This window comes from Quercus lobata, unplaced genomic scaffold (genome assembly GCF_001633185.2).
Source record: "Quercus lobata isolate SW786 unplaced genomic scaffold, ValleyOak3.0 Primary Assembly Scq3eQI_156, whole genome shotgun sequence".
NCBI classification, from domain to species: Eukaryota; Viridiplantae; Streptophyta; class Magnoliopsida; order Fagales; family Fagaceae; genus Quercus; species Quercus lobata.
In genome coordinates this window covers 1-23,515 of record NW_022155042.1, presented here as the reverse complement: position 1 = coordinate 23,515, position 23,515 = coordinate 1, and the positions used below count along the sequence as shown (strand labels likewise).

Here is a 23,515-nt window from a genome sequence, read left to right as displayed (position 1 = left end):
GAAACCAATGTGAAGCCTTGGTATTATGATATCAAGCACTACATTCAGACATTAGAGTATCTGCCAAGTCACGTAGAATATATGCACTATAAACTCAACGCACTCGTGTCTAGGTCAAAATTAATTTTTCTACATAAGCAAGCTCAAGATAGGCGGATATAGATTTCACCTTATGAGGAATAGGCTGTTGAAACAGCAACACAAGCAAGACTTTTGAAGTGCGTCAAGCTAACTTAAAAATTTAATGTAAAAAAAGGGAACCCCAATTCGAAATATGAAACAAGTTTGCAACAAGAGAGTCGAGGAAGGGATCAACAATCTTCCTCCAGTAAAGGCCCATCCAGTCTAAACAGTCATAGACGAAAGGGTATGAAGTAGAATATTTTGCAAAGTTTCTAAACAAAAAATGAAAATTTTAAAAATTAATGACGAAAATCAAATTTTTTGGAACCATGATATTTTATCCCATAACAAAAAATAGGAACCATGTTTTGTTTACAGAAAACATATTTTTTTTGTCACTTGAGTGGCATTCTTGTTTCTATTTTCTATTTTTGCTAAATAATTGTAAGAATTCTAGTACTATTCAAGTTAATCAATTATTTTGCAGCAACTACTAAATAATGTATAAATAGAACTTAATTTGATCATCATGCACTAGAAGACTCCAAACTTTGACATGTCCAAAATTAGCCTATTTTCAACCAACTTGATGTAGGATAGAATCTACAATTTAATTTTTGTAATTATTTAAATTTTGGTATTTTTATGTTAAAAAAAAAACGTTATTTTAGGTTTAGGTGATTTATTTCCTTGTTTTTAGGTGCTTTTAATGCTTTTTTAAGTCAAATTTGGTTCATGTTATAGTTAGGTATCAATTAGGAGTTATTTTAGAATATATTTTCTTGTCTATCAAGTTTTATAGCCCTTAAATAGGCTCATAAGTCTATACACGTTTTTTGAACAATTATTCAATCAATAAAATTCAGACTTTTGTCTTTTTTATTTTCTAATGGATTCCAGATCCTTTCTCCTTGTGGATTCAAGGACCCTTGTGGACTCAAGGAACCCTCGTGGATTCGAGGTTATTTTCAGAAGCAAACGTATTTTGTTTCTTGTTTTCTAGAGGTGGACGTGTTTTGCTTCTTGACGCTTACGCATCCCACATCAGTTGGTATCAGAGCCTTGACTTATCCTGGTCTGGTGGCTAACTTATGAGACAATAGCAATTCTGATGACAGAAAACTTAGCAAGTATTACATGACGTATAACTGGCACTCACAAATATCTTTGCTAAAATGTCGTCACTGGAGTATGGAAACAATAGGGATAACTGTCGTAGAGACATAACTCACAGGCAACCTATTGGTAAGCAAATTTCATATAGGTCTTATAAGAGAATTGCAAGTTTTAATGGTTATTTTTTAAAAGAAGATTTTCTTGATTGGTTACTTGGTCTAGAAGATTTATTTGACTATGAGAATATTTGTTATGAGAGAAAAGTTGGACTTGCTTTGTATAAACTTAGTAAGTATGCCTTACATTGGTGGGAACGAGTACAATCTGATAGAATCCAACAAGGTAAAGACAAAATTCACTCAAGGCCAAGGATGAAAAAGATGCTTGCTATCAAATTTTATCCTTTGAATTTTGAAGAAATCTTGTTGTATACAATACAAGATTATTGTTGGCCAAGAATTTCACACTTAAATTATTTGAAGAGCCATATACTCCATTAAAGGAAGAATTGCATATTGAAGTAAATATTGTTCTTGAAGATTATGTAGAAGTCAAAGAAAAAAATATTGAGATTTTTGAGGAAATTAATGAAGGCCTTGTTATAGAAGAAGAACCTAAAATCAAGATTGTGGAGGAGATTAGTGAAGACCCTATTATAGAGAAAAATCTTGAAGTCAAGATAGTAGAAACCATTAAAGAAGAAATTATAGAGGAAGTTGTCAACAATCTTGATGAAGTCAAGTTAGATGATTGCAACGTTCAAGCTCCTATAATTTTGGTGGGAGACACCTGGTCCATTTGGATTGAACTTATTGTTACTGAAACTGAAAATTGAAAACTGAAAACACTGTAGCAAAATAATTTTTAATGTGTGAATAGTACCATAGGACCCATTTTTAATATTTTTTAGTACGTGAACAGTGCTGTGAACAGTAATAAACAGTGCATGAACAGTAATTTTTGTCCCCTGCACAGTGAAACCATGTGAGGTTACTGTTCATGCGCAAGGGGAAAAAAAAAAGTGCAAAACGTAAAACGTGAACGCAAGTTTCAACTGAAACCAAACGGGCACACCGAAACAAAGTTTATTGATTTTATTGGAATAAAAAGATTTGATGTGATTATTGACTTTTATTTGGTGAATATTATTAATTGCATAAAGATCAAGGGACAAGAAGTTCAAGTTGCTCAATTGATGACTTTCAAGTTTGGCAAGAAGACAAGGAAGAAGTATTCAAAGTATTTGTTCTCTTGACAAGAAAGATTTCAGATTTCAAAGATGAATTCAATGACGAGTTTGTTTCTAGTGGAGAGTTCAAGCTCCTATTATTTTGGTGGGAGACACCGAAACAAAGTTTATTGATTTTATTGGAATGGAAAGATTTGGTGTGATTATTGACTTTTATTTGGTGAATATTGTTAATTGCATAAAGATCAAGGGACAATAAGTTCAAGTTGCTCAATTGATGACTTTCAAGTTTGGCAAGAAGACAAGGAAGAAGTATTCAAAATATTTGTTCTCTTAACATGAAAGATTTTAGATTTCAAAGATAAATTCAATGACGAGTTTGTTTCTAGTGAAGAGGTCTGATGTAGGACAAAGTCTACAATTTAATTTTTGTAATTATTTAAATTTTGGTATTTTTATGTAAAAAACATTATTTTAGGTTTAGGTGATTTATTTCCTTGTTTTTAGGTGTTTTTAATGTTTTTTAAGTCAAATTTAGTTCCTGTTATGATTAAGTATTAATTAGAAGTTATTTTAGAATATATTTTCTTATCTGTCAAGTTTTACAGAACCCTTAAATAGGCCTATAAATCTGTACACGTTTTTTGAACAATTATTCAATCAATAAAATTCAGACTTTTGTCTTTTTATTTTCTGGTGAATTCCAAATCATTTCTCCTTGTGGATTCAATGACCCTTGTAAACTCAAAGAACCCTCTTGAATTCGAAGTTATTTTCAAAAGCAAACGTGTTTTATTTCTTGTTTTCTAGAGGTAAACATGTTCTGTTTCTTGACGCTTTCGCATCCCGTATCACAACTCTACTCTACTCCCCTCCACTCTCTCTCCCTCTCCCTCTCCCTCTCCCCTCAATTCAAACAGACCCTTAAGCTCTTACAGCAAGCCCGCTTCAGGCAATGCTTTTTCTGTAGCATGAGCAGCAGCTTGAGGCCATTACTCACTATTAGCATTTGAACAGTATGTTCAAGATAACAGCGTTTATGGTTCGCATTTTTCTATGTACCAGGAATGAAAAATACCGTTTGAGCTACAAAAACTGAATGAATGGTACCAATCTTCTAGGCGAATACTAGTCGATTAACTTTATTAGCATTAAATAGAGGATCTTCAATGTAAAAAGTAAAATGTAACAACTAAAGACCTGTTTAGTGGAACTTGTTACAAACTTAGATATAGCCATAACAAGATGCTCACCAACTTGTGGAAGCAAAAAAATATGAAAAACACAAAATTCGAGAAAATTTGTACAACATTCGAAAGTTATCCAATTAATGAGTTGTCAGTAACTCTATTCGTTAATTGTCAGAAGCAACACGAGTCTACCAATATATACTGTATCAAAAATAAATTTATGGACTATCCACAAAGAACCAACATAAGCTCTCAATCCACCATTTGAAAATATTTAAAAACAACCTTCCAAAACACCAACGAATTCACCATTTGGAAATATCTTTCAATCACCAGAAGATGGTAATCTGTATGTGCGGGTAATACGGATCTGGTGCAAAACAATGATTTAGTAGCAGTTAGAAACCTAAAATTCATCATGATTCACTTTTCTTTCTTTCTTTTTTCTTTCTTTTTTGGGTGGGAGGGGCAGCTGGACACCATTCCACAAGTCAGAAATTACTTCTAAACAAACAAACAATGATTTTCACATTTATGATTCTATCATTTGGATAACCCTTTTTCACTTCTCTTTTCATAAAATACCAATTGTTTTAACATGATTAACATTTGATTTGAGTACAATACCATGACATAGATCTTGCAACTTACTTAAGAAAAGCTTGCAATCAAAGCTAAGGACCTGATAGACGGAATAAATAACAACCAAACTAGGTAAATTCAAGTCCATACCTAAGGTGTGATGATGATTACTAACGAAATACGATATAAGTCAACATGGATTGATGGCAAAATCGATATCATACCTACCTAATAGGCCAAGTACCAATATTGATCAGATCAATCTATAGTTTGATGGTAAAAAGTGTTTAATGATAATCTTGAGAACACAAAAGATCCACCAAAATGAATTGGTAGGCCAAAAATTAGAAAGACTGCCACTCACCATCATGTATAATCATTTAGATTTGTCTGTTAGTATAGACCAGGATCTGGCAAGGTGACAGGCCAAAAGACATATTAGCATCAATATATTACCTGGGCAAAAGCATAAATTGCTCGCAAGATTCTAGCATAATCAGTTCCAAGCATTTGAATGACAATATCTGCCAGAAATGTTCCCCAAAGCCTGCACAAGATGCCAGTGAAATAAAATTGTCAGAGATGACAATAATTCCTCAAAGGAATCAGAAAGAAAAAACTTCAAGATCAAAAGCAGTTGTTGCAGTCAATGCTTAACCAATGAAGCCAAAAGAGACTTCATAAAGACTACGTGCTTCAGATTTGACTCCCTCCAGGCTTACAAATGCAGGACATAGTTGAGTCAGATACCAAATAAAAACTAAGCCATTATGAATGAAGCATCATTTTTGGCAAAGATAGTCTTCAACTCTGTAGTTATGAGAATACACATTTTCTTAATCAATTTAGACCATTATTTGCATGGACATTTATCAGTGAAACCACTTTCCCTAGCATTCAGCCCCTTAAAGGTTAATACATACATGCATACATATATATAATAAATTAAAATTAAAAATAAAAAGGGGAAAGCAAATTTTCAGGTGAGAAGAAATGAAAATTATGAAAGACAAAACCAGAATCAAAAAATTATATTAAAAAATGCAGAGCAGAAGAGTCAATACATTGGACCAAGTAAAGACATCATGCTTCTAAAACCCAGATATCTTGATGCAGCACCAGCAAAGCCCTGTCACAGTTACAAACTGACAAAGATGAGAAGTTCTGATTCCAAAAAATGCAGCACCAGCAAAGCCCTCTCACCCCTCCACTTATAACACATTTTTTAATACATTCCTCAATACAGTAATATACCTCTCCGTAAGAGTACATAGCACTAACAGAAAATAGAAACATCATAAGGATCAAATCAACTGTTTGCAGCCCAAGGAAGAAAAGAAAAAGGTATACACCTGCTTTGCTGCAAGCAAGGCCGCTCTAGACTCAAAATTAATAGCAACTAATTGTCCACCCTGAAAACCAAGAAAGTATTAACGTCAAGTGAAGCCTTGCTGATGTAACTATTTGTGATGCCCAAATTTAATTGATTGTGTTTTGTGGGTGTGTGATAAGTCCCACATCGGGCATATACTAGGTAGATCTTGACAATTGCTCAAGAGTTATAGGCCTTTATTTTTGCCATGTTCGAAGTACAATGAGCAATGCCTAGGAGAGTGATTGATATACTTTCTGGCTGGCAAAGCTAATTCAGAAAGCATAAAAGCTCTTTCAAACATTTAATGATGCAGAATTAACTATTGTGAAGATGAATTATGGCTCATTGAGATTGCTGTTACAGTGGTCCCAAGATGTTGGCTCAAGTGACATGAATTCTGTTGAGATTTTGACTACCTTTCTTGTCGTTTTTATATTGGAGTGTGTATATTTTGGAAGAATTTTTTGTACTTTCCCAGGGAACATGAAGTACTAAATTGACAGCTTGCATTAAATTTGTATTGGTAGCACTCCATTTCATAAATTAGCAGATGTTAGAAAGTTTGAAAACTAATTAAGCTACAAACTACCAAAACTACACATTATATCCCAATATAAGATACATGGAATGACCACTCCCATATCTTGAAATCTTGAATTTCAAAATGCAGTCGACTCCTAAACCTAAAAACACTTAATTTAATATACACCACCAGCATACAAACTTGAATAGTAGAAAAGATAAGACTAGATAGAACAATGTAACCAGAAAATTTACCAAGTGGACCACACATCAAGTTGGGACCAATGTAGATTTTCTTTTCTTTTCTTTTTTTATTGGTCTTTAATGTAGAGATCACTATCTAGATTTTTTGGTCTAAATTAGCTAAAATTTATTGAAAATCTAGCAGTCCCCATCAATTTAATACTCCTGATTTCTGGAATGTAGAAGAGTGATTGACAGCTTAAACAAACAGAGCCCATTCAAATCTAGAAAACATACTAAAATTAATTTTTTGAACAAAGAACTATAATAAATAAATATTGAAAAAGTATAATACGCACACGAAGTTCCTCACATTGAATTGAATACATTTCAAAAACTTTGTTTTTTCCTTACCAAAAAAAAAAATGAATACATTTCAGAGAGGTTTTTGAAATCTGTAGGCCTTTGTTGAAGAACACTGCATAAGGCAATACATATTGCCCATGTTTAATGCATATGAGAGAATATTAAGGGCACGTTTGGTAGACTGTAATAGACACTATAATGTAATAGATATTCTTATGGTATAACTATTTAATTGTTTGGTTATATTTTTATTACGATAAATAGTTATTTCTTATAAATAGTTATTCTTTAAGGGCACGTTTGTTGAAGAACACTGCATAAGGCAATACATATTGCCCATGTTTAATGCATGTGAGAGAATATTAAGGGCACGTTTGGTAGACTGTAATAGACACTGTAATGTAATAGATATTCTTATGGTATAACTATTCAATTGTTTGGTTATATTTTTATTACGATGAATAGTTATTTCTTATGAATAGTTATTCTTTAAAATGAGGAATAACTATTCTTTATCAAAAACACTGAATGTCTATTTCTTAACGTTATGTAATAACTTTTTTTTAAAATTTCCTAAAAAGCCATTAATTGCCACATCTTCAAAATGAAAGAAAATAAGCTAGAACCTTATATAACTTTTACGCAGTTATTAATTTTTAAACAAAGCACATATATATAAATTATTAATACATAATAAGCTAGATCCTTCTCCCACTTTTATTTTTTTTTTTGGAAAAAAAAAAAGTTAAGCTAGATCCTCAAAAAATGTAAATATAATTTTATAAAATAAGAGTATTTTAAAAAATTTGACTTAAAAATGATTTCATTCCACCTTCTTTTCATACTCTACCAAATTGTGGATGCATATTCAGGATTCTATTCCTAAATAGTCCCCAAACTAATTTTTTTTTTATAAGTAAAAAATAGTCCCCAAACTAATGAATAGTAATACTTATTACATTCCAATTTTATGTATTCCTTGTAATACTTATTCTTATTCTCATGTAATAATCATTACAGTGTACCAAACGTGCTCTAAATCATATTTGCAGCAGAAATGGTAACAACTATTTTTAAATTATGAAATATCTTTAAAAATAATCTTTTTTTTTTTAAGTTAATAAAGTTGAAGCCATAATAAAGAGACATATTGCTTCTATAAAAAAATAAAAATAAAAAAACACACACACATTGGAATCAGACAAATTCATTATGGCTACTTTGCCAAACTATGTATCTACGATGTCAAACTTATACCTTTTTAATGAATTCCTTTTTCATCTGATAGTTGGCAGCTTCTAAGAACACCTTCCCAGATAATCTCCTTGCTAACTACCACAAAGGGAAAACTACTTCAGATATTCAAACAAAAGACCAAAGAAATAATCTGACATAAATCATTTACTTACCACTTCATAAATCTTTGCCAAAGTAAACATGCCACCACCCTTCACATCAAAAAAGATAAGGGGAAAAAAGAGATCAATCTCAAATAGAGAGGACCAAAAGACTTGATTGTAAAATAACTAACTGTACCCTCAACATCATTGACCGAAGCTCTTTCATAGCAGAAAGGGCATGCAGCTTCCATTGACTAAGTCCAAATTCTAGACTGCCCTGATCATTGGATGTCTTAGAGAAGTCCCCTAAGCTCAGGAAATTTCTTGATTCCTCGCTGCAAGAATGTAATGAAAATTTTAAATCACCACAATACAATTTTCTTAAGAAAAAAAGTCAACTTTTTGAAAGATTACATTTTGTAAATTACATACGTACCCAAAGGGTCTTAAACCCACAACCTCACCCTCCGCCATGTTGAGGCAGGGGAGGTCTCATTTGCAATAGGCTCACTGGAAACTTTTTCTAAGAAATAACTAAGTAATGATCTTTTAAAACTTTCTAATGTTCTGACAGACAGCAATCAACAAAGATCAATTAATGAATTATAAAACTAACAAAAGTACAACACAAGGATTAACTGATTACTTTCCTCAACCTTTTTTTTTTTTTTGAATAAGGAAAGGTTTTATTAAAAAGGAAAAGGAAATGACACATAAAAAGATGTGTACAAACCCTTTTTAAAGAACACAAATCACAAATAATGGGAGTTAAAAAATTCAACAAAAGACACAGAAGGGACACCGCCTAAGGCATCAGTTCTTTCCTAACAGCATTAACTTGCATTTCTTCAGACATCCAATCGTCCATGTAGTGCCATAGGCCAGCACTAGATTTTTCTTTCCTATGCAATTATTGGTCTATGTTGCAAAATTCTTAGGGAATCCAAGTTTAACTTCTAATCTTAGTTAGAGTGGCGCCACCTCAAAGCTCCCTTTTAGTGATAAGTTTTTACAATATAGTCATACTTCTTAACCAAAACAAAATAATCACTTCAACTCCAATAATTTGATAAACAGATTAGTTAACAGTCTAACATCTATAGTTAATAAATCCATTTATATTGATCTTAGGATATTTCTATCAGTTTATAGATTTGTGATGATCAAAATCACCCCACGAGCAACTTGCTCAAGTCCCATCTGTGAAATTTTTTCAATCTCTACGTAGTACCTACTTGAGAATAATGAGACTGAGAGATCTAACAGGATAAGCATTCTAAAGGATTTAGCAAATTGGAGAATTAATTACGAAAAGTACCTTGAGTATTCCTGCAATAGATGAAGAAAAATTTCTACTTCAAGATCTTCAGTTGACAATTTGCTTGAGCATCGAATGTTCAACTTTTTCCTCACTTCAAGCAAGACATTTCTATATGATGGTCTCCATCCCCTACCAACAACATTATATGAAAAGAAAATCAAGACGATACTTAAAATGAAGCCCGAATTACAATGTGCAATAAAATTTTGTTCATGAGAACAGAGATTGAGATTCACTAACCACTTTCCATAAAGAGGCCCAGTAAGTTTAGTTGTAATGTGCAACTTAGACCATATCAATAAAAGCAGCTATTGACGCTAACTAGTTGCAATTTTACAATGTCATTGCAATTACCTTAATGTAGACCGGGCATCAGACGCAAGAAATAAAAAGCGTGACTCTAGCGCTGCAATAAAATCCTGTCGCTCTTCAAGATCTTCTTCAATCATGGCATGGTCCACATCCGCTCTGCTTGTTATCGATTTTAGCAAAGGGCTGAAGTAGCTGAATATCAACAATATTAAAGACCAAATATATCAACATCATGCCAAATTCAAAAGAAGAAGAAGAAGAAGAAGATTTTCATTTACCTGGGGCCAAAAAGGATTCTTTCAAGCTCATATAGCTCAGAGTCGGTGGCAAGTTCAAGCACTGACCGAAGCTCAGGGTCAAATGCATCTGCATAGCAAACCACATCATTTTAGAAATACAAATACAAATACAAGTTAGGAAACAGAGTGAAAAAAACAAAAAAAAGAGGGCACCTTGCCCTTGCCCTTTTGAAATAGCTGCATAAGCACAACAACCCACAAGCCTTAGACCATTTGTACGCCCAACAACCTGCAAAATCAAGAACCCATTTGCCTTGAATATGAAAGTTTACTTCTTTAGACTGTACACCAATCTCTAGCACTAATTTTAGAAATTTACAAATATACGGAAGGAAGAGGAGCAAAAGAGAAAAAGAAAGCCGTACTACTACTGAGTATGCAGCTAGTTTGGGAATTGTGATTGGTAATGCTGAAGGCAAGGAGAAATGGAGTGGCAGAGCTGCTGCTGCTGCTGCCGCTGTTGCACTAGTCATCCGCCTCCCCGAAAAAAATATAAAATGGAGCTGATCTGATCTGTTTGGAATTGATGCCTCACACTCACCCACTTTAACTTTAGTTTTCCTTCCCCTAAAAACAAAACGACCTTTCAAATAAATTTAGGAAAAATGGCATTTGTCTCTCATTTTAAAACTATACAGTAAAATATTTCTATTTTGAAACAATTTAGTAAAATATTCCTGTTTTAGAATCAAAAAAAAAAAAAAAATACTCCTATTTTTTAAATTCAATTTTAACAAATTAAAATCTTGATACCATCAAAATCAAGTTATGTGTATATTTTTAAGTGGAACTCAATATTGTTAATGTGGAGTTACACTTAAAAATAGGGACACGATACTTAATAATTTTTTTAAAAAAAAAAATTGTGCTAAATATTTTAAAAAATAATAGTAAAAGCTCATTTACCCTAGTAAATTCAAGCTAATTTTTCCCAAACGTTTTAAATATCAATTTAATCCTAACCTTTTTTTTTTTTTTTTTGCAAAATCCTAGCTTTTGTTATTGTCTTATAATAAATTTTTTATTAAGTGATGAATAAAAAATATTGTCATGATAATAAAAAATTATTTTTATACTACTTGGATTTCCACGTGAACTAGTTTGAATAAAAACAAAAATAAAATTAAAAAAATGAAAACTCCACTCTCTCTAAAAATATTCTCACCCATCTATGGAGAAAAATAACCAAGAAAAAAAAAGAAATCAATCACTCAGTTTGAATGACCACATCAACAATGCCCAACCCTTTCAATAATATAAAACCATGTGTCCAAATTATTGAGTCACTATCCTAATCACTATCCAAATAAATAAATAAAACTTACCAACAACTTTTAATAATAATAAAATCATTTCTGTATCCCTTTCATGTATTTGATGTCTAAAACAATTTTCTTTGCCTTTATTTTTTAAGAAAAAGGAAACGACTTCCTTGGACATAGTTTATTTTAAATTCAAGAAAAAATAAATTATCAACATAGTTCTTGCTCTCTTTTTTCTGCTAGAAAGTATCCATGTTCTAATGACGTTCTTCAAAGTTAAAATTTTTCAGTTTTTAGAATAAAGAAATTGCTACAACTTCTTGGATATATCTCCTAATATAGTATAAAAATCCATGCTTTTACGTATTGTCTTGATTTCTTTTTTCCTTTTCTTTTTCTTTTTCTTTTTCTTTTTCTTGTGAAAGATGTATTGTTTTGACTTGATTAGCTGCATTGAAAAGGTTTTATATTAAACTCAAGGAAATTTTGATCAGTTTTAACTTTTAAATTTATCTGTTAGAAAGTGTTTATATCCTATACTTAATTTCATAGAACATTCGCATTTAGCTCGTGCAAAAATTTGTGTCTATTTTAGTATAAAAACCTTTTTTTTTTTTTTTACATACTTACTTTTCAAAATATCCTACATCAAATTATCTATTTTACACTATATTTTATTAAAATATTAATTTTTCTTATTTTTTTAATTTATTCTCTTTCTTCACACACAACCACCACCATCCACTCTCTTTCTTCATATTGAGATATGGAAAGAAATAATAAACAACTAAATGCAAAATGAATAATATCAGTGTAAATTTACACAATTATACATGAACTAATGTAGTTCATTTTTAGATAAAACTATGTAAATTCTACACATTCTTCTATTATACTTGAAGCAATGTGAATGCTCATATGTTGCAAGATTCAACAAGATTTGGATACATAATTAGCAAAAGAGTAAACAAGACATAACTTGTCGTGTTTCTTTCTTTTGTTCTACATTCTGAGCAGAGCATTCACAATGAAGTAATTAAATTACAATAATTAAACTCAAAATACCATCGCAAGGATGTAATCTTAGAGCAGTCACAATGAAGTTGGTATAATTGCTAAAATGTTATTTTAGCAACTAAAACACTTAAATGTAGGCTACAATGAAGTTGCTATAGTTTGAAAAAATGGCAACTGAGCTACAGTCAATATTTTATTTCTCTCTCTCTCTCTCTCTCTCTCTCTCTCTCTCTCTCTCTTCTTCTCTTTAATATATATATATATTTTATATATATTCTCTCTTTCTTCTCTCTTCAGAGCCGGATGTTTCTCTCTCTCTTTTTTCTTTTTTCTTTTTTATCTTCTCTCTCACCTACCTCTTCTTCCCTTTCTTCTATTATTTTATTAATTTCTTTTGCTATGGTAGAAAATCTCTCTCTCTCTCTCTCTCTCTCTCTCTCTCTCTCTCTCTATATATATATATATATATATTATTTTCTTCTCTCTTATTCTCCTCCTTTCTTCTTCTCCTCAGTCTCAAATATTTTATTCTCTCTTTTGTGGTGGTGACGGGTGTTGTAGCCAGTTGTGGGTGTTGTTATGATGGGTTTTGTTGGTCGATTATGGGTGTGATGGTGATGGGTTTTGTGGCCCATTGTAGGTGTGGCGGTGATGGATTTTGTGTCTAGTTGTAGGTGTGATGGTGGCTATGGTCATGACTCTGGTTTTGTTTGGGTTGCATTTTTTTTTTTTTTTTTGTGGTGGATTTTGTGGCCGATTGTGAGTGTGGTTGTGATGGGTTTTGTGGGTTCTTTTTACCAGTGGTGTTGCTGGTGGTGGTGGTGGTGGGCGGCAAAGAAGAGAAAGAGATGTAGTAGGTGTGGAGGGCAGAGAAGTGAAAGAGATGAAGAAGAAGATAGAGAAAGAGGAGAGAATAAGAATTTTAAAAAAATTAATAAAGAAAGTATATTTAAATGAAGTAAAAAATAAAATCTTTGATGTTAAAGTGTATTGTAAAATGAAGTGTTAGAACTTAGAATAAATATAATAAGTTTTTGAGATGTTAAAAGCTAAAAATTTTAGGAGCTTGCTGTGAATGCTCTAATTTAAGGTTCTAGGTGAGAATATTAAGATAGTAGCTGATGCAATTAACTGAGACAAAATATGTATGACGTTATATTAATAACAGAAGTTGAGAAAATTTCAAACGTATAATGATCTTGTAGTTGATGCTATGGAGTATCTATTTTATGATAATAAAAATAGTATCAGTTATGGGATTAAACGAAAGTAATATTACACAAAGGAGAATTTGTCATCTCACTAAATTGAGAAATCTCGTGTTTCTTTTTTCAGTCAGGTATAGATAGAGAGGGGGGTGAGGTAGGAATCAAACCAAATACATGAGTACCACAAATTACCATTTGCCAATCACTTCCAACTCTAGAACTAGAAGATAACAGCATATGCAAGACTATTAACCAGTCAAATCTGCCTATATTGGGAGCACTTGCACGCCCAGTGAGATATTATTAGAATAAACGGGTAGAAGATATTAAAAGAATGTATTGCAAAGTCTTGATTTGAGTAATGATACAAACTTTTTTGCCGTACTGTCAAAAGCACACTTGTTATCCAATATGCTGCTTCGGAAGCAAGAAATCTAACGAACCTTGCTTCTGCTTTTAATACATGAGGCGCTACAAAATTACCTTTGGAACTTAATTTCTCTTCATTGCCTATATAAAAGTGGAAAAAACATGGCAAACGACTCTTGACGAGGATCAACCATCTACTCACACTTGATGGATCGGTAAATGTGACGCACAAATAGTAAAGCTGCACGGAAACCTACAGTTCCAAGCATGAGGAAGAAACCATAGCAGATGCAAGCCATGTAACCAAAGAAAAATGAGGTTTGCATAAACCCGGACATATCTGAGCGTGCATAGTAGTAGTACAGGCAATAGGCATAGATAAAGATGCCAGTTGATCCACCACATAGAAAAGATCTGTAACAAATTCAAGCATAGAGATCATCAATCTTGGATTCAATATATTATTCTCCATTCTAGACATTCAGAATCCATACAGTTTGACATAGGGAAAAGAAAATGAAAGACATTAATTCAGGCTAACAACTCTACTTCACTGCAAATCAGGACAAAGAAAGATAATAAGCCAACTGTCATAAAATCTATCTCAAAAATCAAGTCAACACTTAAAAGTGATAGTATATAATTTTTTCTTTTTAATGGAATAACATGATAGTATATATAACCTAACCTAAGAATTGATGCAAAGTATGGTAAAAATGATAAATATAGATTAATAAACAATCAATCGATGCATGAGATAAAGAACGAAAGCTTGTTTGATGGTTGCAATTATTAAGTGAGGTAAATATGGGGAATAAATAATTATAAAGAAATGAATAAAAATTATGCAAGCATTCTTGTTCACATAAACTTTACAATTAACTAATAGCCACACAAACCAATCCATAATAAAAGAGACTGCAAATGTCTTTTTTTTTTATAGGTAAAAAAAACTAATTTTGGGGCAAATGTCATGCCTAAGCTACACATATTTATACCTCAAAACAACATGTTCTCAGTAATTTTTTATGCCACCGCAAATTCACATTTGTGCTACCATTACCACAACTCCCTCCCCTTTCCCAAAATAAAGATACTTCCATAACCAAGGGGAAAGAAAGACAAGAACAAGTCATGGAAAATTTGAAAAATAGAGCAATATTGATATAAATTCCAGAATGAGAACAGAAGCAAAATCAAATCAATTGAGGAATCAGATCGCAAATATTATTTAAGTCAGCAAAACATCAACACAAATAAATAAGAATGGGTGTTTACCTCCACCACCATTCATGGTCCTCAGCAGCAAGTTGGAAGTATGTCAGTGCCACAGTAATGAAAGCAGTAACTATCAGGAGAATGATGAAGACAATAAACAAGATGCTGTATATGGTATAAATCCTGTGACCCCATACACTGGCAAATATGTAGTAAAGTTCAATGTAGATAGCACTGAAAGGCAGAAAGCCAGCCATTGCCATTTGCGGAATCGTTCCCCGGTACCATGGCAAAGGTGGAATCTCTCTGGGATACTTGGTGGTGCGGACAGGAGCTTGGAATTCAGCCTTGCTATTCCTCCCAGCAATCCCACCCAACACCAGCAAAGGCGATGTTACAAGTGTCCATATAAGAACTATCACCACGATTGTGCCAAATGGGAGAGCAGCAGTGGCATTATAAGCAATCGCTACAGTATTCAGGAAGCAGAACATAAGAAACAGAGGTCCGCAAAAGAGGCATCCCGTCAACATTAGATTCCTAACCTGTCGTCACACCAGAGTACTGAATATCAGATTATGAAACAAGCTTCAAAATTTTTTTGAAGAATGAATGCACAATAGGCACATACCCAGTTTGTTCCCTCTAGCTGACAGTAAAAGGAGGTCGCAATATAGCCCGCAATTCCTGATGTGAGAGCATATATGACAACCAGTGCAGTAAATAGAGCTCCTCGGTTGTATGGATAAAATACACCAACAAGTGCTAGTATAAAAATGAATACCGTACTGCATGGAATGGAAAGCATAAAATTACTTACACGACAATAATAAGTATGAGGAACCGGCTCAGCGGTAGTAGAAACTAGAAAGTAACTACTTACAGGGTAAATAGTTGGGTACCAGAACCAAGGGCAGCTGCAAATATAGACTTGTACTTGGGATACCTGAATACATCTCCATGGATGTATTTCCATCCAGTCTCTTCCTGGTCTTCAGCTGTTTCCTCATCATGGGCATATCTTTATTATTTACAGCAAAAACAAAAAATTAGCAATTGAGTCAAGATCCTAATGAAGAGGCAGAGGCAGATGAGATTAGATTCTTACTTAACAAAATCATTTTTAAGGACTCGCATGAGTATGGTGGCAAGAAAGCCAGTTAGAAGAAGCACTGTGACACAAGAATTTATAATGGAGAACCAATGGATCTCGAGATGATGAGGAAGAGAAGAAGACTGTGAGTACTTATCCATCCTCTTCTCATAAGGGACGCTTGTTTCTTTCCATTTGACAGTGTATAAGAAATCGACGTCGACCTCGTCTTTATTGTCATCAGTGAGGTCGACGACATTGCGTGCGTCTGTTTGAACATTGATTTCGATGACTCGGTCTTTGTTGTAAAAGATGTTGAACTGAATGTGCTTATAGAGAAAATATCTGTAGTCGCTTGGCTCTTTGCCTTCTTTTTCGACCTTGCCAATAAAACCCCAAAGGGGTAGGTCATCGTAATACATCTGAAAGTAGTAGTCCTTGTTCACGGCATCTCGGAAACGAGCCACCTCTTCCTTCGAGAGTGTTTTCTTGCAAACAGGCTCTGAATCTTTCTCAATTCGGAAATCGAGTTTGTAGGGAGCACTCACTAAACGATCGCCGTTTAGCACTTCACCGAGAGCTTCCTTTTTGTCTTTCACATTTTCTGGAGAGCAGAATGGGAGATCAAAATACCGGTATGTTTCACTGCCACAGAGAGAGAGAGAGAGAGAGAGAGAGAGAGAGCAATATCATCATTAGCTAAATCATCATGTCGTCGAAGATTGGAAGTTTCATCATTCATTTCATTTGATTTGATTTCCATGAAAAAGGTTACCATTATCTGAAAGAAAGAGGATATCTAATCTCTTCAATTCTACTAGATCCAGCTCTAAAATTGACAAATCCATTAAATCTAAATCTAACAACAACAGCAGCAAGCAGCAGAGAGGTAAAACATAATAGTAAAAAGTTGGAAAAACCAAAATGTTAAAAACACAGAAAGTGAGGTGAGGTCAGATCCAGCTCGAAAGAAGAAGAAATGGAAATGGAAATGGAAATTGAAATACCTGGGATTGTGAAAGGGGCCGACCTTGTTGGCATAGAGAGGCACTGCTTCTCCTTCCTTGTAACGGTGATCGGATGCACTCGACCACACCTGATCCGCACCAAACAGCACCATTAACAACAATACCACCGCCACACTCTTCTCCATATCTCTCTTTCTCTCTAAAACCCTTTCAAAAAGAGAGACAGATCTCGTTTGTTTTGGTTTTGGTTTTGTTTTTGAGATCCAATCGGCAAAGAGGTTTTAATTAATTAACAATAAAACGAGAACGAGAGAGAGAGAGAGAGAGAGAGAGAGAGAGGGACTGGTCTCTCAAATATCAATTGTTACGGCTTTATGGGGAAATTTCTTTATTTTTTTATTATTAATAAAAACACACACAAAGTCATCATAAAACTGACACTGAAAGAGATGGAGCGCCATACAGAGACGTGCGTGCCTCACCTAAACGGGGCCGTTTCCTTTCTTCTTCTTTTTTTTAATTTGTTTGTGACTTCACTTGCTGTAGCACCCACCCACCGACGCGACGGTGCGTTTTGTTGTTTTTATTTTATATTTTTATTTGAGGTGGTGGATGCACTTGATTGGCGTTGCTTATAGAGGAAGCTTTTGGTGAGATTAGGGGAATGTGAGATCTCTTAATTGGCGGTAGCTCGCCAGTCAACGCCTTGGAATGATGACAATGCACTACCTTCCTCCCCCCGGGGGATCTAACCTTTTTTGCTAATATCTTTTTATCTACGGATCTAAGAGCATTTGTAGCAGTGTAGATAAAATGCTATAAAGCTATATTTTACCTACACTAATACTAAAATGGTGTTCCAGTAAGAGCACTCACAGCAGTGGTGCTATATAGGTATAATGCTATTTTTTAGCTCCAAATATCAAAAATCCTTCACGCAGCAGAGGATCTAAATCTAAAAAATTTAGCTCCTCAGCTACAGTGCACATCTATCTTTAGATGTGCACTGTAGCTCAAAGCTTAAAAAAAAAAAATTTTTTATTACACCCTCTCTCCTCTCTCTCATTAAAATATTCAATTCTTCTCTTTGTCTCTCTCTCTCCGGCTTCTCCTCTTTCCTCTTTCTTCCTCAAATTTTTTTTCCTCTCTAGCTCACTGGTCTCTCATCTCCCTCATCCCTCAGCTCGCCGGTCTCTCCAGCTCGCCGGTCTCTCCATCTCGCCGGTCTCCGTCATCCTCAGCTCGCCGGTCAATTTTTTTCTCTCTAGCTCGCATCTCCCTCATCCCTCATCTCTCTAGCTCGACTGCCCAGCGCCGACCACTGCCCAGCGCCGACCGAAGCCCAGCCCAGCGCCGACCACTCCTCACACTGGGCTGGGCTGAGCTGAGCTTCGGTGGATTTTTGTACTCGTGCTCATTCCTTTTGCGCCGACCGAAGCCCATTCCTTTTGTGCTCGTTGTGGATTTTTTTTTTTTTTTCTTGCTGCCGGTAGTGGTGGTGGTGGTGGTGGGATGTTTGTGCTGTGTGGTGGTGGTGGAGGATGTTTGTGCTATGGTGTGTGCTGGGTTTGTCTCCGATTGAGGATTTGGGTTTTTTTTTTTTTTTTCTTTTGTACTGGTGTGGTGGTGGTGGAGGATGTTGTGCTGTGTGGTGTGGAGGATGTTGTGCTATGGTGTGCTGGGTTTGTCTTCGATTTTGAGTTTTTTTTTTTTTTTTTTTTTTTTTTTTTTTCTATTGTGTACTGGTGGTGGTGGTGGTGGTGGTGGTGGAGGATGTTTGTGTTATAGTGGTGGTAATATATTATTTTATTATAGTAGAAATATTATTATTTTATTGTAGTAGAAATATTATTTTATTGTGATGAATATATTATTTTATTGTATTGAAAGCTAAAATAGATCCACTGCTGCAGCATATGTATAGGTAAAATAGATAAAGTAACTTTTGGTGGAGCTAAATTGCTAAAAATTTAGCTCCACTGCTGTGGATGCTCTAATGGAGCTATATCCATTTTTTTTAGCTCCACATGAACAGTGCACATCTATAGATAGATGTGCACTGTTCATGAGAGCTAAAAAAACATTATTTTATTCCAGCTTTTTATTTAAAAAATGCCTCTCTCTCTCTCTCTTACATTCACTCTCACTGGGCCTCTCTCTCTCTCTCATGCACTCTCATCTCATCTCTCTCAATCTCAACTCTGGTATCTCTCTCAACCTCACTCTTTTAATGTTGTGCTCCGGCCGCTGGGTCGTGGTTGTGTTCCAGCCTCGTGGATCGAAGTGGCTTCCCTCACCTCCACTCCTCCACTGGGTCATAGTTGTGCTCTGGTGTGGGTTTCGGCGTTTGGGTTGCTGGATTTCAAGGGTCACGGTGGAGATGGCAGTGGTGGTGGGTCGTTTTGCTAGTGGTGGGTTGTATCGGCGTGGGTTCAATTTGTGATGGCTGGGTCCGATTTGTGATTTGTGGCTGTGGGTTAGACTTGGGTTGGGTTTTTTTTTTCTTTCTTTCTTCCTGCTGTGGACTGGTGGCTGGCTGGTGGTGGTTGTGGGTGTGGCTGATGGTAGAGGTAGTTGTGGATTTGTGGGTTCGATTTGGGTTGGGTTTTTTTTTTTTTTTTCCTTCTGCTGTGGACTGGTGGTCGATGGTGGTGGTGGTGGTGCCGGTGGTGGTGCCGGTGGTGGTGGTTGTGGGTGTGGCTGATGGTAGAGGACGGTGCTGTGGAGGTTTTTTTGGGTAGTAGGATATATTATTTTATTGTAGTAGTTATATTATTTTATTGTGATGTTTATATTATTTTATTATGTTGAAAGCTAAAATAAATCCACTGCTGCAGCATGTATGTAGGTAAAATAGATAAAGTGACTTTTTGTATAGCTAAAAAGCTAAAAATTTAGATCCACTGCTGTGGATGCTCCGACCATTTTTTTAAAAAAACTTAACCAGCCTTTTTCAAAAGCCTATAATTATCAACCTTCTTTTCATTCAGCCCAAATTACTTTTATATTTATATATATTTATGTTTATGTTAAGAAAATGCTAATAAGAGAAGAATCAAACATAAAATATTCATTTCTTTCTCCCTTTTATAATTTGATAGTTAAAGTACGGGTGGGGAATTTGAATTATATATGTCCCTATTGAAAACACCATAAAGTGTTGAGTAAAACTTGCTTTTTAGATCACCAAATTGAAAAAAAAGAATGATACTTAGATGTATAGTTAGATGTCAATGAAATATATTCGGAAGATTCTTTTAAAAAAAGAAATATATATATATATATATATATATATATATATATAGATGTCAATGAAATATATTTGGAAGATTTAAAATATATATATATATATATATATATCCTTCAAGTTAAGTATTACAATAGCATTTGTAATTTTTTATGGTATTACATTACACATATTTAGCACATTTTAAAACATGGCTTTTAGGTTACTCTAAAAAAAAAAAGTAAAAAGCGCCTTTGGGGTCACCTAATAAAAAAAAAACCAAAGGAAAAGTAAAGGTAAAAAATTGATGGAGCTTATAATGGGTAATTATTAAAATGGTGAAATTTATAATGTGCATTTAAGTTGTTTTTATTATTTTTTAGTGACAAATAGCAAGAAGATTGACATGTACCAATAGCTGTCTACCATGTGGCATTTGAGAAGTGACATATACCAATAGTTGTCTACCACATGGCGCTTGAGACGAATAATTGTTTAGTGCATTGTGAATGAAACACGTGTCACCATTTTATGTATCCACCAGTTTGGGTGATCCAAGTTTTATAATATATTGAGTAATGCTGGACACAAACTATTTTAGAATATTTTTACAAACTATTAATGTAACAAATTTTTACTAGTTCTAATCTGGACCTACCACTAATATTACATTTTATTTACCAATAACTATTTGAAAATTGCTAAAGCCATATTAGCTGTTTGTAAAAATATTGTAAAATGGTTTGTGTGGGGCCCAATAATTCATGGACCAGGCCCATTTGCCCTCAGAGAGTCCAAAGGCCCGAGCCGAGGAGAACTGTGGCCCGAGCTCTACAATGCAGAGCACAAAACAATTTTTGGGAGGCAGCCGAGGACAGTTCAGTCCTCGGCAGATCCTGAATCCCATCGGAATAAAGGGGTAAAACTGGTATAGGGACGAATTTGTAAGGAGATCCAAAATATCTTGGGGAAGTTATCCTTACTACCCTTCCAGATAAAACCCAGCACATGACAGAGCCGTACTCTGCAGCCTTATCAACCATACCCAACAATTCTGGGATTAGACTGATGGGACAAATATCAGTCTTGCAAAGATCGACCCTACACGTGGACGAAGGACAATTAACGCAGACGAGTATAAAAGGAGGAAGAAAGTAAATCAAAGGGGAGAGCCCATCTGACCTCCGGAAAAGAAAGATCACATGAGGGAGAACATCTCAACAACATCGGACTTCACTAAAGAAAGTCCGTCGTTTGATAACCGGGGTAAGACCTCAATGGTCCTCGGATCAACTCCGAGGAGTATCATCCCATAGGATGCGACGTCTTAGGGCTTAAATGTTCAAGCCCAACTCCTTTTTCCTACATGAATTCCTCTAAGACCAGGACCGGCCACCGCCCCGTGACCAACGGCTAGCTTTTCAAGCCCACTCTCTACAAATCATATTGTGAGGGATCTTTCATGCGTGAGCCCAACATCCTTATTGGGCCGCCAGAGAATTGTGTCCTTACAATTGGCGCCGTCTGTGGGGAAGCTTGCGCGCTGGCGCAGGTGGCGGTGGAATCAACTCACGCGCCAAGCAGAAATTTCTGGGATCTCCTCCGTCTCCGGCGACATATAGTTGTTGCTCCGACGTAAGCTTCTGCTAGGGGCTACGCCTCGCAGTGCTAAGGGCGCGGGCGTCTCAACGGGCTTCCAGCCTCAAGCCAACTGTCCCCGCCTTGGTGTAGGGGCTAGTGGTTGAAAAATAAAACAAGTACATAAAAAGATCAAAAGTTTTGGACAGAACCAAGGCCTTGCATGGTCCTCGGACTCAAGCATATGGGGAAACCAAGTACATTAAAAGATCATAAGTTTTGGACAGAACCAAGGCCTTGCATGGTCCTCGGACTCAAGCCTATGGGGAAACCAAGTACATTAAAAGATCATAAGTTTTGGACAGAACCAAGGCCTTGCATGGTCCACGGACTCAAGCCTATGGGGAAACCAAGTACATAAAAAGATCAAAAGTTTTGGACAGAACCAAGGCCTTGCATGGTCCACGGACTCAAGCCTATGGGGAAACCAAGTACATAAAAGAAATCCAAGTTTTGGACAGAACCAAGGCCTTGCATGGTCCACGGACTCAAGCCTATGGGGAAACCAAGTACATAAAAAGATCAAAAGTTTTGGACAGAACCAAGGCCTTGCATGGTCCTCGGACTCAAGCCTATGGGGAAACCAAGGTCCAAGTTTTGGACAGGACTCAAGCCTATGGGGAAACCAAGTACATAAAAAGATCAAAAGTTTTGGACAGAACCAAGGCCTTGCATGGTCCTCGGACTCAAGCCTATGGGGAAACCAAGTACATAAAAAGATCAAAAGTTTTGGACAGAACCAAGGCCTTGCATGGTCCTCGGACTCAAGCCTATGGGGAAACCAAGTACATTAAAAGATCATAAGTTTTGGACAGAACCAAGGCCTTGCATGGTCCACGGACTCAAGCCTATGGGGAAACCAAGCACATAAAAAGATCAAAAGTTTTGGACAGAACCAAGGCCTTGCATGGTCCACGGACTCAAGCCTATGGGGAAACCAAGCACATAAAAAGATCAAAAGTTTTGGACAGAACCAAGGCCTTGCATGGTCCTCGGACTCAAGCTATGGGGAAACCAAGTACATAAAAAGATCAAAGTTTTGGACAGAACCAAGGCCTTGCATGGTCCTCGGACTCAAGCCTATGGGGAAACCAAGTACATAAAAAGATCAAAGTTTTGGACAGAACCAAGGCCTTGCATGGTCCTCGAACTCAAGCCTATGGGGAAACCAAGTACATTAAAAGATCATAAGTTTTGGACAGAACCAAGGCCTTGCATGGTCCACGGACTCAAGCCTATGGGGAAACCAAGCACATAAAAAGATCAAAAGTTTTGGACAGAACCAAGGCCTTGCATGGTCCTCGGACTCAAGCCTATGGGGAAACCAAGTACATTAAAAGATCATAAGTTTTGGACAGAACCAAGGCTTTGCATGGTCCACGGACTCAAGCCTATGGGGAAACCAAGCACATAAAAAGATCAAAAGTTTTGGACAGAACCAAGGCCTTGCATGGTCCACGGACTCAAGCCTATGGGGAAACCAAGCACATAAAAAGATCAAAAGTTTTGGACAGAACCAAGGCCTTGCATGGTCCTCGGACTCAAGCCTATGGGGAAACCAAGTACATAAAAAGATCAAAAGTTTTGGACAGAACCAA

General features: G+C 35.4%; 2 protein-coding genes across 5 annotated transcripts; both read right to left on the bottom strand.

Moving 5' to 3' along the window:
• Positions 1-3,612: 3,612 nt before the first annotated feature.
• Positions 3,613-10,481, bottom strand: LOC115973679. Of its 4 annotated transcripts, none has more exons than XM_031093936.1 (12): positions 10,284-10,481; positions 10,072-10,147; positions 9,898-9,985; positions 9,662-9,811; positions 9,305-9,436; positions 8,183-8,321; positions 8,056-8,094; positions 7,904-7,978; positions 5,553-5,612; positions 5,265-5,329; positions 4,657-4,747; positions 3,613-3,988 (listed from the first exon to the last, which is right to left on the bottom strand). In XM_031093936.1, exons 1-12 carry the CDS (start codon positions 10,389-10,391, stop codon positions 3,944-3,946), a joined length of 1,068 nt encoding a protein of 355 aa, XP_030949796.1. In that variant the 5' UTR covers positions 10,392-10,481; the 3' UTR covers positions 3,613-3,943. The 4 variants fall into 4 exon arrangements, with proteins under 4 accessions (XP_030949796.1, XP_030949797.1, XP_030949798.1 ...); XM_031093937.1 differs by having other exon boundaries at positions 10,287-10,481; XM_031093938.1 differs by having other exon boundaries at positions 10,290-10,481.
• A 3,019-nt stretch (positions 10,482-13,500) lies between these two features.
• LOC115973678 (transmembrane 9 superfamily member 3-like) lies at positions 13,501-17,386 on the bottom strand. Its single transcript, XM_031093935.1, has 6 exons — positions 17,093-17,386; positions 16,101-16,730; positions 15,876-16,013; positions 15,624-15,780; positions 15,053-15,537; positions 13,501-14,188 (listed from the first exon to the last, which is right to left on the bottom strand). The coding sequence occupies exons 1-6, from the start codon at positions 17,236-17,238 to the stop codon at positions 13,969-13,971; spliced, it is 1,776 nt and encodes a 591-aa protein (XP_030949795.1). The 5' UTR covers positions 17,239-17,386; the 3' UTR covers positions 13,501-13,968.
• Between the last annotated feature and the right edge of the window lie 6,129 nt (positions 17,387-23,515).

Bases quoted from the DNA above. Each gene is read 5' to 3' on its own strand.
- LOC115973679 (XM_031093936.1), bottom strand. From the start codon at position 10,391: ATGACTAGTGCAACAGCGGCAGCAGCAGCAGCAGCTCTGCCACTCCAT. The intron at 10,148-10,283 runs GTACGGCTTTCT...TTGATTTTGCAG, and splicing joins TAGCTGCATACTCAGTAGTA to GTTGTTGGGCGTACAAATGG. The intron at 8,095-8,182 runs GTACAGTTAGTT...TTTGATGTGAAG, and splicing joins TTCGGTCAATGATGTTGAGG to GGTGGTGGCATGTTTACTTT.
- LOC115973678 (XM_031093935.1), bottom strand. From the start codon at position 17,238: ATGGAGAAGAGTGTGGCGGTGGTATTGTTGTTAATGGTGCTGTTTGGT. The intron at 15,781-15,875 runs GTAAGTAGTTAC...CATTCCATGCAG, and splicing joins GGTACCCAACTATTTACCCT to TACGGTATTCATTTTTATAC. The intron at 14,189-15,052 runs GTAAACACCCAT...AATTTGTTACAG, and splicing joins GACCATGAATGGTGGTGGAG to ATCTTTTCTATGTGGTGGAT.